Below are 14,715 nucleotides of genomic sequence, written 5' to 3'. Positions count from 1 at the left end.
AATAGGGGACAGGGGGCTCCGTTTGCCAGGAATATGACCAGAAGGAGTTCACTGGACAGGTTCCCACAGTGGTCATTCCTCCCAAAATAACAGAAAAGTGGGCATGAGTAATGGCATTCCATCAGAAGTAAAGACAAGTTAGGTCTTCTTATTGGTGAAGCCCGCCAACAGCATTGCTCAATTTTATACTCTCAGCTACACACACACACACACCCTAAATCATATCTCTGAGATTCGGTGGTCTGTTAGAGTTTACGGGTGCGTTTGAATAACGCGTATAGCATTCCTGATACAAGCGACCTATGCCAGGAAACATCACCGCAAAAATATGAACACCAGCAGGGATGGCCCCCAGCATCAAGAGTCACAGGAACCTTACGCCTTAGCATCTCAGCAGAATGGCCGACCTACCTCTGCATTGTCTGCCTACACATTAACGCACGCGCCAGGAATGTCCTCTCACGACCGTGTGAGGCAGAAAACGTAGAGAACCTTATTGAAAATGCTGAAGTCGAACTTGGACTCTGAACGAACCCTGCGGAGTTCGTCCTCCCCTACACTGGAACACATCTATCCACCTCCGTCGGCCTGTCTGGCTCACACACATTTACCTAAATATGATTTATCACCTGTAGGGAACAGCGTATATCACAGCCCGACGGGCCATTTTTGGGGCTGAACAGTCCTCTCTGATCACCAAAGTTGTGAAAATGAACAGCAGACTGTAAATCTCTGGGTCGAGTTTTACTGTAACTGGTAAACCGGTGAATCGTGACCTGGTTACAACATAAAAAGAAACATCACAATAAAATGGTGCAAGTTTCTTGTTTTTCTTTATTGCACTATTTTGATGCCCCTTGAAACCCTGCAAAGGAGTGGAACACTAATGTTAATAATAATATAATTGTAATAATGTCACACACAGGTTGTGGTGGGTTGTTTTCCCTCTGGTTTACCTTAGATCAAACTACAGTGTAACTCACATGAACCGGGACAATTCTGCAGCCAACACCCCCCCCCCAACCCTCACCACCACCACCCTCACCCCGGCACCGAAACTGCAAGCAAGACAGCCTGCAACAAGAAATGCAGCCCACTGCCCACATTATACTGCACATTCTGACGGGTTGTGGCAAAGGAAGCGATGCCATCAACCTTTCCCTTCACCTTCTGGAACCCGGACCAGTAAACTCCTGCTCAGCGGTGAGAATAATCAGCTAAAGCTACTGCACCCAAACCAATCAGGGAGCTCAACTTTGGAGCTGGGGAATAAAAGATATAAGCCAGCAAAGGTCGTAAACGAGGGGAACCGTGAAGCCGGGTTTGTCGATGACGGTGTTAGTTAAAGTTTCTGGGTTGGTAAAATCATAACAAACAGCCCATAATAAATGGGCAGAGCTACGCTGGTTCATTGTATCGGGTAGCTTAAAAACCACAGCCTGCGCGGAAGCGGAGCAACACCAACTGTGTCAAAGACAAACTGGGCGTCCAAACACACGTTACCGTTAGTTCCAAACTTACGAACAAACAAGCGCCGAGGCCGGGACGGAAAACTCACCGGCTTCGATGGTTTCATTGAGTAAAGCAGTTTCTTTTACGCCTCTAAAAACTCCGCCATCTTCAGCAGGACGGTGTTTGTTTAAATGCGAAACACTCCCAGAGCGGAGGGAGACAGCCTGTGGCCGCGAGAGGAACTGTGGGTAATGTAGTTTATTCCTCAGCGAAGCCGAATCTACGTGTTTGTCACATCGTGGAAATGAACTACACGTACACCAGTGGCCGTAGGTGATACGAGCAGCAGTCACTGATATTAAGGGAGAGATTTAAAAATGTATTTATAGTCTGGTATTATAAGGACTGCCTTTAAATTATTTGTTGTGTGCCATTACTGTTATTCAACGTGCATATATTTGATTCCATTTTTTTTTGCCATTTAATATGTGGAATTTGCGTTTATTGGAAAATTAACACCAGATGACGTTTGAAATGTACTGGATTATAGGAGAGACATTATGTTTGTCTTCGCGGATCAAGTCGTACATAGATAAATAACTTGGCCAGTGAAGTTGTGTTTAAGAGCAGTATGCTTAGGTGGGACAAATAAATAGATTACAATACTTGTTAGGACAGAAGTGACTCACATTAACACTTTTAGCATCTCCCCCAGTTTCTCTTCAAATTTTTTAAAGCTAATTTGGTCCATTCATGTTACTCTTGATATTGTTGCAAACGGGAGAACAGTTTTTTGGCTCGTGTTGGGAGAGTTGTAATGGTCCATGACTTGATGTTTGGTCTGTTTGTGTCTGCCTGAGTGACACAGCCTCAATTACATTCCATGGAGACCCAAGAGGGGCCCAGTGGCCCTGTGTTTGTGTCCCTTCCCCCACAAAACGTGGCAAACTGACCTCCCCCCTGAGTGCGAGACACTTTATCCCATCCCCCTCCCTTCAGAAGCCATCTACTTTGAAAAGGACAGGAGATAACAGTTTGAGAAGACAGGACATAGCTCCACGTTCATTGGTGTATTCTGATTAGTTTACCTGCAAACTGCGTGTATTTCTCTGCTCTAAACCAAAGCCTCGCTCAAATTCAGACAAAGACAAAACGCAACTGCTCATGCGAATCCAAATAGCTGTCAAGACTACATTTTATGTCATTATTTATTTCAATATGTTCAGATATCAGTGGCCTAAGATACCATTTTATTTTATGGGCATAGTAATTGGTGTTTTTATTTATTTTTATAGGATCTTACTGCACCAAGTCTTTAAATCCGGCAATCCAGTATAGGAATACTGAAAAAGGAAAAGGATTTAAACGCCTTTAACCAGCCCAAACGTCTTAGCTGAAGGGCCAACTGTTTCTAATGATCTCACTTTACACCTTTAGCTTTTTTTCCCCAACAATTTTCGACGAATAAAGGAATAAATCTCTCAGAAAAAAGCACGCTCAATAAAATATATTATTACAATTTCACACACAAAATATACTAATCATATGAACACAGTAAATGGAAGAGCAAAGGTAAATACATCTTTTAAACAATTTAAACATGTAGTAGGCTGCGTGTACAATTTAGTGGCAAACGCAGGTTGTGAAAGCTGAACAAGGGCGCCGTCTTGTGGAATAAAGAAAGTATTACAACCTGCCAACGGTAAAGGACGTGTCACCATCTTGATGAAAGTTGACAGAATATGCAGTAAGGTAATTCTAACGCACACAAGTCCTATATTTTATGTTACTAGAGTACCCATGCAAAGTCGTTCTTGTCGTCATTATCCATTTATTTATTTTAATAAATTCAGGTAATACTACATTACAAATATTAGCTGATTGCTTGCAGGAATGCTAACTATTATTGTGGACTTTAAACTTGCTGTGCAAATATGAGGTTGCGTTTTATGGTCATGCTTGAAATCCTACTCTAACCTGTGTCATTTTCTCGCAATTTGATGCGGAAATCTTGGGTTCTAATCCCTTTACCCCAAGGCTTGTTGAGTGTTTATTGAAACGCCGCCAACTGATATTTATAAATACTGCTTGATGTTTCACACGTAAATAGTGATTGAATTTAGCACAAACGTAGTTATTGTCTGTACTTCCTGTTTATACAGTGGACGTACATTATACAGCAGTGGTAAGTTACAGATTATGTCCACAAGATGTCACTGTTGTGCCGATAGGGGGCAGGCACAATACACCCAGTTTAACATATTGCTGTATTTTGTTTTGTAGAATTGTAGACGTACATAATACAACACTCTGCAGCCTAGAAGACAAAGCATTCACTATATGGTTTAGGTCTTCATTGATATCTTTGGTTTGTTTGCAAAACTTCAAGTTTCCTTGAGTGAGACGCTGAACTCCGACATAGCTCCAGATGCGGCGTCCTCAGTGCTTGAATGGTTGTTCCTTAACCCCGATTGACAGTCTCGGTGTAAATCACTAAAAATTTTCTACTGGATTGAAACTTACAGTACAATCTTGGTTTATCTACACAGAGCCACACTGTAAACACATCTGTTCAAAGGCCACTGTCAGGAAAATCACTCTGTCACTGTTGTATTGCTGCAGTTTGCATTCCTGACATTGTTGTTAAAGCTTTATACGAAAAAGGTTTTTATTCTTCCAACGTGGTCGGTATTTACCTTTCACATGAGGCTTGGTTTATCTTTAGTGAGGAGCTAATGTGACGACATTATCTATTAGAACCCAAGACAACTGTTCATAGTTACGCAGGGGGGAAAAAAATGCCTGCAGCAGTTGATTTGATTTGGGCCTGCAGCTCTTCTAGCTCTGAGCTCTTGTGTTACTGCTGCGCTGAACAAAAGACAAGCAGCCAGGAAATGGACCAGCCAATCAGCCGCTGTCTTATATTCTGCCCCCATGTGCAACCATTCTGAGCGAGGCTTTTATTAGAGCAGTCAATCCAACGGCTTGCATAGCCGTGACTTTTCTGTGCAGGGTAAAGGCTGGCAGTGCTGTCCTCCATGTTCTAATAAGCACTGACATATCAAACAGAGTCTTTAACCATGCATCCACAGAGGTAAGCCTTATTTTCCTTCTTTGACATGTTCTGTACTCTGTTCATAAGGCACCAGGATGGTATGTGCCTGGGTAAAAGTACAGGTTTGTATGGAAGTCTGGGCCACTGGCAAGAGTGTGACACCTCCCAGCATGTGACTGGGGCCTGCAAGACGGGCATATACTGTCACTGGTTGGCTGTCTGGACAGACCAGTTTGACACACAGTGGATGAGATTAATATCATCGTATGTATACAGTACACTGACCTAAAAGGATCTTTTGTTAAGAAAAGACAATTGAGTTTTTGAGGCAGGCCTGGCCTACAGGCCCAGTGAGGTATAGAGGCATGATGGCAGAGACTGGAATCAGTGCTGTGGGGAGAGGAATTAGCACAATCTGGCAGCAGAATGTGTTTAATTCAGGCCTAAAACTGGAGCAAGAATGAGGCAGCAGGACACATCAGTAAATGGAACCAAAGGGAAGATACTGGAAATAGCTACCTAATCTTTACGGATCCTAAAAAACCACATCACATCTGTCATTTGGATGTACCGTTTACCTCCAGAATAATAATACCAGTGACCTGCAACCAAACCACGCCCTAGCAGTTTATTTATCAAAAGGGTGGAGGGATAGCTTGAGCATGATGGTGTGCTCTGCCTCCCACTGTTGTTCTGTGCTGTTGTCTGTCAGCCATTTTAGATTGCTTCCCTTTCCCATCCCTCTGCTCCAAGCACACCGTGCGCGTGTGTGTGTGTGTGTGTATGTGTGTGTGTGTGTGAGAGAGAGAGAGAGACAGAGAGTGAGAGCAGGGAAGGAGAAAGGAAGGACTTCCGCTGAAAAGACTCTGCATAGAAACCTCGTCTCATCCAGAGAGGCAGGGAAACCTGTTTTGTCAAGCCTTTAAGGTTAGACTGACTCCTGTTTATGACCATGATGCTGCTTTTCTGTGTGCATGAATTAGATTAGGAGGACTAGATTTTGGTAAATGAGTCTAGATGCATCATCAAGCCTGTGAGTGTTGTTTACATTTGAACACGTTCCAGATGGAAAATCTGTCGCAGGGTTTGGATGCCCGACAAAAGCTTTACGTCAGGAGTAAACGGGACTGTGGTGCACGTGTTGCCTGACCAGGGCTCAGGAGCAGCCTGCAGTGACCCTCGTAGCCCTTCCCTCCCCCAACGTTTTGTGAATGGTGTGTGGTCAATTCTTTAATCTCTCCATTCCATCATGGCGTGGAGGGACTGATAGAAGCTCGGTCAAGTCTGCACTTTCAGTTTCAGGCCTGTCTTTCTGTTAGGTTTGCTGGTTTCGTTGAAGATCTGTTCACTTCACACATTTATTCTTCCTTGTTGGGTACGTCTGGTCTCACAAAAGCATGAGGCCTGCGCACAGTTTTCCTCATGAATTGGAGGTATTATTTCTGAATAGGGTTAAGACGCTTGGTAAAATGACATATTTATAATATATTACTGTCAATTATCATCGATTTATTGTTTGATGTCAGCGTAGCTCTGTATGTCCCAATGAGCACAAGAAGACTGTCTGTGCTGACCAAGAGGCCTGACCCCATGTTTGAGCCCATCATGTGACCATGTTTCACATCAACAAGCTAGAACACATATTAAGCCACATATAATTTTTTATATATATATATATATATATATATATAATCGCTGTGTGTACGTGCTCTGTGTGCAGTGCCAGCAAGAGAGGGAGAGATACAGAGGGGGAGAGAGAGAGTGTGTGTGCAAAATGGATACCATGCACATATACAGGCTGAGAGAGAGCTGAAGGCGGGGGGGCTCGGTTCCAGCCGCTGTCGAGTCTGAAGGACGACTCCTCGTGTGTGATAAAGCTCGCTGCCAGTCTGTGTCACTATGGGGGTTTAAAGGGAGTGAGGGGCTTGATTTTTAAAAGGTTCCCAGCATCGGCTGGGAGCCGTCCTCGCTGCATTGCAGCACTGTGGTTGAGGAGAGCGAGGAGAAGAGAGCCTGTATGGCACACCGAGCCGAGCGCCCAATCAGGCACCTCCGTGTGGTGCTCAAGCCAATCGGCAGCGTGCAGCCGAGGTTAAAGATTGACAATTGCAGAAGAGAGCAGCAGGGAGAGAAGGCCTTCTGGGAAACCTGGACCCATCTTATCCCTCATCCCCCAACGGCCTTAATAATTTAAAAAGATGAAAAAATAGGCTGAAGACTCTGTGTGTGAAAGAGAACAAAGGTATGCTGCTGATTTCCTACGTTGAAGCATGGGTGTTGTGGCAGTGGTGGGTGTGGAAGGGGGTGTCCTGGTAGGTTACAATAGGCTGTGTCGTGTGATCTGTGGTGTTGATTTAGAAAGGTTTTTGTCAGCCTGGGCAGCGATGTGTTTCCTCTTTGTCTCTTGTTGCTGTGCTTCGGGCCCTGGCCATGATATTGCTCTGTGAGATAGTCTCAGGCTGGCCATGCAGAAACCATTTACTGCACCTCTGTCGGCCTCAGCAGATGTCCTCTCTGTCATTTAATCCTGTAGAGACTGAGGAGGAGCGAGATGGAAGCCATGTTTTTGTTTTCAGCCCATCACTGTTTTCTACATTATACCCACAACAGGGTTTTTTCTCCGTAGTACACGAAATTAAACAGAATAAAACCGGAGTGCCTGCGAAACAGGATGAGTCACGTTATCCTGGATGAATACCTGTTGGACAGAGAGAATGGCGGGTTTTAGAGCAGATTTTGGTTTCCCCTCTTATGGAAATGTTTCTCAGTTCTGTTTCATAAGGTCATTTGATCAGTGGTTATTTTTGTTTTTGAACAGCGGGGGAATCTGCTTTTCATTTGTTGGCACCCAAACTGCTGTGTTGAAGACTCCACTGTTCAGTATATTCATGTGGTGTGAGTATTTATAGACCCATGGTCTGCTTACGGAGGTTTGCTCTTCATGATTGGAGATCTGCTTGACTTCTGATCAGCTCTGATCCAGCCTTTTCTTCACATTGTGAAACACACACATGGTACATGTTTAAATCTGTTTATGTTAAGCAGCTACTTCATACCGTTAAGGAGTAACGATGACTGTGCACTGGAGCTGTAGCATCACCCACCCAGACACCCAAACGTGGGCAAAGTTAACAGTACAAACCAGTGTGATAAAAGATTTCTAAAATGACAGAAACCACCTGCGACCTGTCCAGCCTGCACCTTACTGATCCACAGCCTCGATGCTCTAACCATATTTTTGGATAGGAAGTGGCAGAACTCATTTTCCTGCAGAGGAATATTGCCTTCAGCCTGACTTATAGCACAATGTATTTTTGATAGTAGGTTTGGACTGAACCACCTGTGATTGATAAGATGAAAACCTTTTCATTTGGGTGATAATGTTTCATTGATGTTTGCCCTTAAGGGCCCTTAAGGTTCTAATTTAGAGAACTGAAATGTGCAGAGTAGCATGTATAAAATATCCTACATTCGTATTTGACAGATTTTCTTGTGCTGTGTCAACCAAGCGCTACTTTCTGATTCCGTCGATTTTCTCTGCATGATAAATTGTCCGGTGATTATCACACACAAGAAATGTTGTGTCCTGATTGATGATGCTCTGTTTTTATGCCAGTGTGGAAGAAGACACTGGGAAACCCCAGATTATATCAGAAGGAATGGAAATTTCAACACGCTCTCGAGGTAAAGATGCTGTTTCGTAGATAAGTTGGCAGACCTGTATTGGTATTTCCTCATTTCCAGCAGTGACACGTTGAGTGGTTTGCCCTTTATGTTGTTTGTGTAACCATTGACCTACAGTTTCAGACCCAGGGTCGACAGAGCGACCGGCCCAAAAACGAAAGATGCCGAGCCCGTCGCATTCTTCCAATAGCCACTCTTCTGCTGAAACATCTCCATGTCAAATTAAAAAGAAGAAGAAACCAGGTGCTCTGAGCAGCAGCAAGGATCAGGTACCCACCACAAAAAAGAACTGAAAACTGAGCCACACTGGATACAACCTGTGAAACTTCATTTTGTCTGCTTGGCTTCTTCTAATCCTTGCCCCAACTTTGACCTTTTCCCAACTTTGTGTTTTTTGCCTGCTTTCCAGTCAGAGCTAAGACACGGTCCCTTTTACTATGTGAAGCAGCCAGCACTCACCACAGACCCTGTTGATGTGGTACCGCAGGACGGCAGGAATGATTTCTATTGCTGGTTGTGCCACCGAGAGGGACAGGTGCTCTGCTGTGAGCTCTGCCCCAGGGTGTACCACGCCAAGTGCCTCAAACTCCCAGCCGAGCCAGAGGGTGACTGGTTCTGCCCAGAGTGTGAGGTACTCACGGCAACGCGCAGGGCGATTACATGCATTGATGATCTGTGGACTTCTTATCAAGCACTGGCTTGAGTGGAAAAACAAGTTGCATTCTTTGCTGATATTATCCTGTCATTGTGTTCCAGAAAATAACAGTTGCCGAGTGTATAGAGACTCAAAGCAAAGCCATGATGATGCTGACACTAGAACAACTGTCTTACCTGCTAAAGTTTGCCCTTCAGAAGATGAAACAGCCAGGTGTAAGTCTTGTTGCCCCCGTGTTCTTCCTCCCTCTGTTATTGTGTTGTGAGAGCCAGTGTTTCTTTTTAATTTGGTTCAATATGTTGTTGCTTTTGTTTCGATGATGGCATGCATTCCTCGCTGGCTAATCTTTTAGATGGCTTCTGCATAAAGGGAAACGCTTGATCTGGTCATCACAGTCCCGACAATTCCGTTTTAAGATGCGACCAGTCTACATATCAGTCCCGCATGATATATTGTTGATTTGCATGTGCAACTGACTTCTAACAGCAGAGCTAATGATCATAAGCATTGGGCCTGCCATGGCCAGAAACCATGAAGCTGGTGGTGAGGATACAGCTGCCCCTCTTACTCTCTTTCAGGATCATCCCCGCTTGTCATCTCGCTCCCCCCATGCAGCTTCCATGCAGAGAAAGACTTTTAATTGGGTAATCAAATACACTACTAACAAAGACCCCTTCATGATTTCGTCCTCAACTGTTTTTCTTCTTTTTCTTTCAAGTGGCTTTTAGTAGCATGTGGGTAGCATGTTCATGCTTGGTTGAGGGGAAGGCTGTGCAGGCAGAGTTTCCCCCGTGTTCACTTTGCTTTCCGTTATCTTTGTCATCTAGACCGAACCCTTCCAGAAACCCGTCTCTCTTGAGCAGCATCCAGACTATGCGGAGTACATTTTTCATCCCATGGATATTTGCACGCTTGAGAAGGTAAACATTTGGGCTGTTGCATTTTTTATGTGCATACTTCCAATTTTTCATTTTTTTTTTCATTTTGTCCTGCAGAATATTAAAAAGAAAATGTATGGATGCACGGAAGCATTCTTGGCAGATGCAAAATGGATTTTGCACAACTGTATTATATACAATGGAGGTAGGGGTCGTTAATCACAAATTGGCAACAGACTAAATATTCCAACTTCTGTTTATGATAACATGTTTTATTACAGGAAAAGGGTAAATATGTGACTGAATAAGACGATACAGGTAACATTGTGTTTATAATACCAGCTAACAAGATGCTCTCCCTTTAGGTAATCACAAACTCACAGCAACTGCAAAGGTCATAGTGAAAATCTGCGAACATGAGGTAGGTGTGTAGTTTGATTATGAAAATGTTTGGAGTGGAGTTGCAGGGTTTTGTACATCTTCCGATTATGTTTTTACAGATGAATGAGATCGAAGTTTGTCCTGAGTGTTACCTGTCTGCTTGCCAAAAGAGAGACAACTGGTTCTGTGAGCCTTGTGTAAGCTTGCTGACCAACATGGAAGTTCCTGTTAATGAAACAATGATGTTTGTTTTACTCATTCAGACATACTGAAATACTGCAGCTAAGTTCCAGTGTTTCACTGTATGCCTGCAGAGTAACCCGCACCCGCTCGTGTGGGCAAAACTGAAGGGATTTCCATTCTGGCCTGCTAAAGCACTGAGAGACAAAGATGGACAAGTAGATGCTCGCTTTTTTGGTCAACATGACAGGTATCAAACCTCACGTCCGTGGACTGTGAAGAACATTGAGGATTATTTTATAGTGTGACTCTCTGTCATTCAGGGCTTGGGTTCCATTAAACAATTGCTACCTCATGTCCAAAGAGATTCCGTTCTCCGTGAAGAAGACCAAAAGCATCTTCAACAGTGCCATGCAAGAGATGGAGGTCTATGTGGAGAACATGAGGAAGAAGTTTGGAGTCTTCAACTATGCTCCCTTCAGAACACCTTACACTCCTGACAACAACTTCCAGATGCTTCAAGATCCTGCGAACCCCTCATCCACTCCAGTTAAAGCTGATAAAAAGGAGAAGATCAAGCTGAGCTTTGATATGACAGCATCACCCAAGATCCCTCTGGTCAGGCCCATGCTGGCAGGGGCGAGAGGGACCACTGCGGGTAGGCGGCTGCCTCTTGCTGACATGCCTCGCTCCCCCACAAGCACCAACTCTTCTGCTCACACTGGTTCAGATGGGGAACAGGAGACTGCTGACAAGTCCCAGACAAAAGTACCGGTAACCAACAACCAGTACAGCACAGGAGAAGAGTCCATGGACTCAACAGGTATTTCAGCAGATACATTTTAAAATTGTTGCATCTCACTTGAGATGATTTTTGAATAGTCTAAATGCATTTGAACAGCATCGCCGGCGCATCCTCGCCCAGGTCCTGCAGGTAGTTCCTTAGACGGCCCTAAACCGTTTCATTGTCGTCCTGCTGGAATTGGTAAGCAGGAGAAGACACCACCAACAGGAAGCATCCTGAACCTCAATCTAGGTGAATCGCAAATCTAAAACTGTGTTTTCTGTAGACAATTGGGAGTCAATATTTATGTTGATTATTTTCTTATAGACCGTAGTAAAGCAGAAATGGACCTAAAGGAGCTTAGTGAAACCGTTCAGCAGAAACAAGGAGTTTTGCCAGTCCTCACCTCTCCGAAAAGACAAATCAAGAGCCGTTTCCAGCTGAATTTGGACAAAACCATTGAGAGTTGCAAGGCACAGCTGGGTCAGTGAACTGCAAACAACAAATAAAAGCATTATAAATGTGATTTTATTTATATCTGTGATAGCAGATGTAATTTTGTGGACATCTGGTGGAAGCAAATTTTGCCTCTCTGCAGCTTCTCTGAGTACCATTAATAAAGCTACTGTATTTCTCTTTTTCCTTGGTTTTGCAGGTATTGATGAGATCTCTGTTGATGCGTATAAAGGGGTGGAGCACAGTGACTCGGAAGACTCTGATAAATCGGATTCTAGTGACAGTGAGTACGGCAGTGACGTTGAACACAAGACCAAGAATAATCAAGATGCCGCACCCACCAGTGAAGCCCCGGAAGAGAAACCGAAAAAAGACCAAACCTCCCCGAACCAAGATAAGGACGGTAAATCTGAGAAAGTAGAGTCAGTGGGAAATTCATCCGCACCATCATCCGATGCTCCGAATAAAGAGAAGACAAGCAAAGAGTCAGAGAAAGAAAGCTCAGAGAAAGTCCCAGTACCACCTTTATCACCTGGGCCCAGAGAGAAATCTGAGGGAAAAGAAGAAACAAGTCAGCCTGTGCCTGTGGAGGACTCTGACTCAGAGAGGGAGCTGGTTATTGACCTTGGAGATGATCAGGAGGGCAAGGACAAAAGGAAGAATAGAAAAGATAACGGTGCTAAAGAGTCTTCTGCTTGTAAACCTGAAGGTATGGTTGTACTTTTTTCCCCTTTTGATCCTAAAAGAAATAACCCAACATGGAATAAATGGTCAAAACTGAATTTATGTTATTGGATATACTTGGAATAATCAGTAGTCTTGTTAACTAAGTGTGAATATTGTGTATTTTGTGTTTCAAGGCAAAGGCCCGACCCCAGCTGCAGCCACACCTCAAAATGCTCTAGTTCCTTTCACAACCAGCAGTGCTTCCTCACAGTCTCCTGTGCCCATTCCTGTCAACATGGTCTCCTTCACTGCTTCCTCTCCTGCAACAATTAGCATCACAGCTATGTCCAACACTTCAGCAACACCCCCTACTTCGTCATCATCTGCTTCATCCACCAACACACCAGCATTGAAGAAGCAGCGCCCTCTGCTGCCCAGAGAAACAGTGCCGGTGGTGCAGGGAGCAGTAGTGTGGAATTCTACTGCCAAGTTTCAGACCTCCTCTCAGAAGTGGCATATGCAGAAGGTGCAGCGTCAGCAACTTGTGTCAACCTCTAAGCTGCAAGGCCAGACTCAGGTGCCTACCCAAACAAAGGTGGCTGGAAATGGCTTGGCATCATCTTCGGCACAACAGTCCTCGCAGAGTACACGCTATCAAACCAGACAGGCCGTTAAAGGTAGGAGCGTGCATGTTCAGTCGGATGTATAAATTCTAATCATGTTACATTATCGCTTTCTTGTGAAACAATTGCCCAATTGGTCTGTTTTTCAATTAAAGCTGTACAACAAAAAGACACTCCACTCAGTACATCCACATCGGCTGTCACCCTGGTATCCAGTAGTCCAGTTGCTACATCCTCACCAGCGGAAACAGATGTATATATTCCCACTGCCTCAGCCGATGTAGCTGCAGACATTGCCAAGTACACAAACAAAGTTGGTTGCATTTACTGTTAATACTTGTCTTTTTGAGATGCATGTTTATCTTGACTTTGGTAAAGTCTCATTATTCTCTGACAGGTCACATATTAACACAATGCTTGGATTTTAATAGCCCATAACACAGTTTTTAGTGTATTTGCTCGTCCTTTTCAGATAATGGATGCAATCAAGGGTACAATGACAGAGATTTACAATGATCTTTCCAAGAGTACATCAGGGAACACAATAGCAGAGGTATCAGTTTGACCTTGCCCTTAGGGAGACGAATGATCAGATTATAGCCATAAATTTGCATCTGGACCTTCATTTACCTGAACGTGCGACTGGCTTTCAGATTAGAAGACTGAGGATTGAAATTGAAAAGTTACAGTGGCTCCATCAGCAAGAGTTGTCAGAAATGAAGCACAATCTCGGTGAGATCTTGAATACACCGTGCATACAATCATTTTCTTCATGTGTTTCAATGCCGTGTGATGTCTCTTTTTTCCTGTCCCAACCTTTATTTTGTTTAGAGCTTACAATGGCAGAGATGAGGCAAAGTCTGGAACAGGAAAGAGAGAGGTTAGTGTCTGAGGTAAAGAAGCAGACAGAAGTGGAGAAGCAACAAGCAGTGGATGAGACAAAAAAGAAACAGTGGTGTGCCAACTGCAGGAAGGAGGCCATTTTTTACTGCTGCTGGAACACCAGTTACTGCGATTACCCCTGTCAGCAAGCACACTGGCCAGAACACATGAAGTCCTGCACACAGTCAGGTAACACCCTTTGACTGCTTTGACAACCTTTTGATTCCCTCAGGGCACAGTTTCAGTCCTTTTTCTTAATTCTGGTGTGATTTTTATTTCAAATTTCCTCTGTTGTAGCCACTGCCCCGCAGCAAGAACCAGAGGCTGAGTCCACAGCAGACCTTCCAAACAAAGGTTTAGGGCAGCCCGGCAGTGGCTCAAACTCTTTTAGAGACCCAATGGTCTCTACACCGGCAGATAAGGACCAAGACACGGAGAAGAGCACTGACAACATCGCATCGTCCTAACAGAGTTTGGCGTACTTGAAGTGTAAATGTATCTAGATGTTTTATAACTCTTACGTATCTTGTATATGTAAACTGTTGTCAAAGAGGGTATATTTTTAATTTAAATATTTTTGTTTGCTTTTAAGGGGGGTCTAGGTCACTGTATTGAAACAATCTTAAAGTACCTGATTGGCAGTGCAAAGTTAATGGCCACTTCCTGCAGGAAGAGTTTATAGAAATTAATGCATATAGAAATCTTACAGTATAATTATCAAAGAACATGCATGACCTTCACAGAACATGCACTTAGTCCTGCACACTTCTAGTCCATCAAGAGTTGCGTTGAAGAATTGTTGGCAGAAATGTCTGTAAATTAGTTGCTGTTTTCCACATTCTTAAACTGTTATCCTAAGAATGCCTGCTGTATACCGTAAAGAAAATAACAACTTTCTAAAAAGTTAGACACTACTTGTGAAGCGGTATGATTTGCAAAATTTGTACTGTAAAAATTATATTTTTGGTCTTCATTTTTGTATGAAATTTATTATGTCTGTTGTTACTGGACAGTTGTTA

At 43.7% G+C, this 14,715-nt stretch overlaps 2 protein-coding genes across 12 annotated transcripts in view; one reads left to right on the top strand and one right to left on the bottom strand.

The window, feature by feature from the left end:
- The window catches only part of LOC101077966 (nuclear receptor coactivator 3-like), a 20,080-nt gene extending 18,386 nt beyond the window's left edge, over nt 1-1,694 (bottom strand). For both annotated transcript variants that reach the window (XM_029826628.1, XM_011614302.2), the window contains exon 1: nt 1,559-1,694. The gene's annotated coding sequence lies outside the window, so the exon portion shown is untranslated. The remainder of the gene's footprint in view (nt 1-1,558) is intronic.
- Nucleotides 1,129-14,715, top strand: zmynd8 (zinc finger, MYND-type containing 8). 10 transcript variants are annotated; one of them, XM_029826633.1, is made up of 22 exons: nt 3,238-3,305; nt 8,124-8,191; nt 8,309-8,460; nt 8,601-8,822; nt 8,948-9,061; nt 9,425-9,490; nt 9,674-9,766; nt 9,842-9,929; nt 10,090-10,145; nt 10,225-10,302; nt 10,420-10,535; nt 10,609-10,943; nt 11,016-11,108; nt 11,187-11,321; nt 11,397-11,552; nt 11,725-12,234; nt 12,386-12,868; nt 12,970-13,127; nt 13,287-13,367; nt 13,468-13,546; nt 13,646-13,885; nt 13,994-14,715. In XM_029826633.1, the coding sequence occupies exons 1-22, from the start codon at nt 3,253-3,255 to the stop codon at nt 14,161-14,163; spliced, it is 3,546 nt and encodes a 1,181-aa protein (XP_029682493.1). In that variant the 5' UTR covers nt 3,238-3,252; the 3' UTR covers nt 14,164-14,715. The 10 variants fall into 10 exon arrangements, with proteins under 10 accessions (XP_029682499.1, XP_029682495.1, XP_029682493.1 ...); XM_029826637.1 differs by lacking the exon at nt 3,238-3,305 and adding exons at nt 4,557-5,434; nt 5,573-5,721 and having other exon boundaries at nt 10,609-11,108; XM_029826639.1 differs by lacking the exon at nt 3,238-3,305 and adding an exon at nt 1,129-1,203 and having other exon boundaries at nt 10,609-11,108.

This window comes from Takifugu rubripes, chromosome 19 (assembly GCF_901000725.2).
Source record: "Takifugu rubripes chromosome 19, fTakRub1.2, whole genome shotgun sequence".
In the NCBI taxonomy this organism is placed as follows: domain Eukaryota; kingdom Metazoa; phylum Chordata; class Actinopteri; order Tetraodontiformes; family Tetraodontidae; genus Takifugu; species Takifugu rubripes.
Note: the sequence above shows the minus strand (reverse complement) of the source record. Positions and strands in the feature narration are given on the sequence as shown.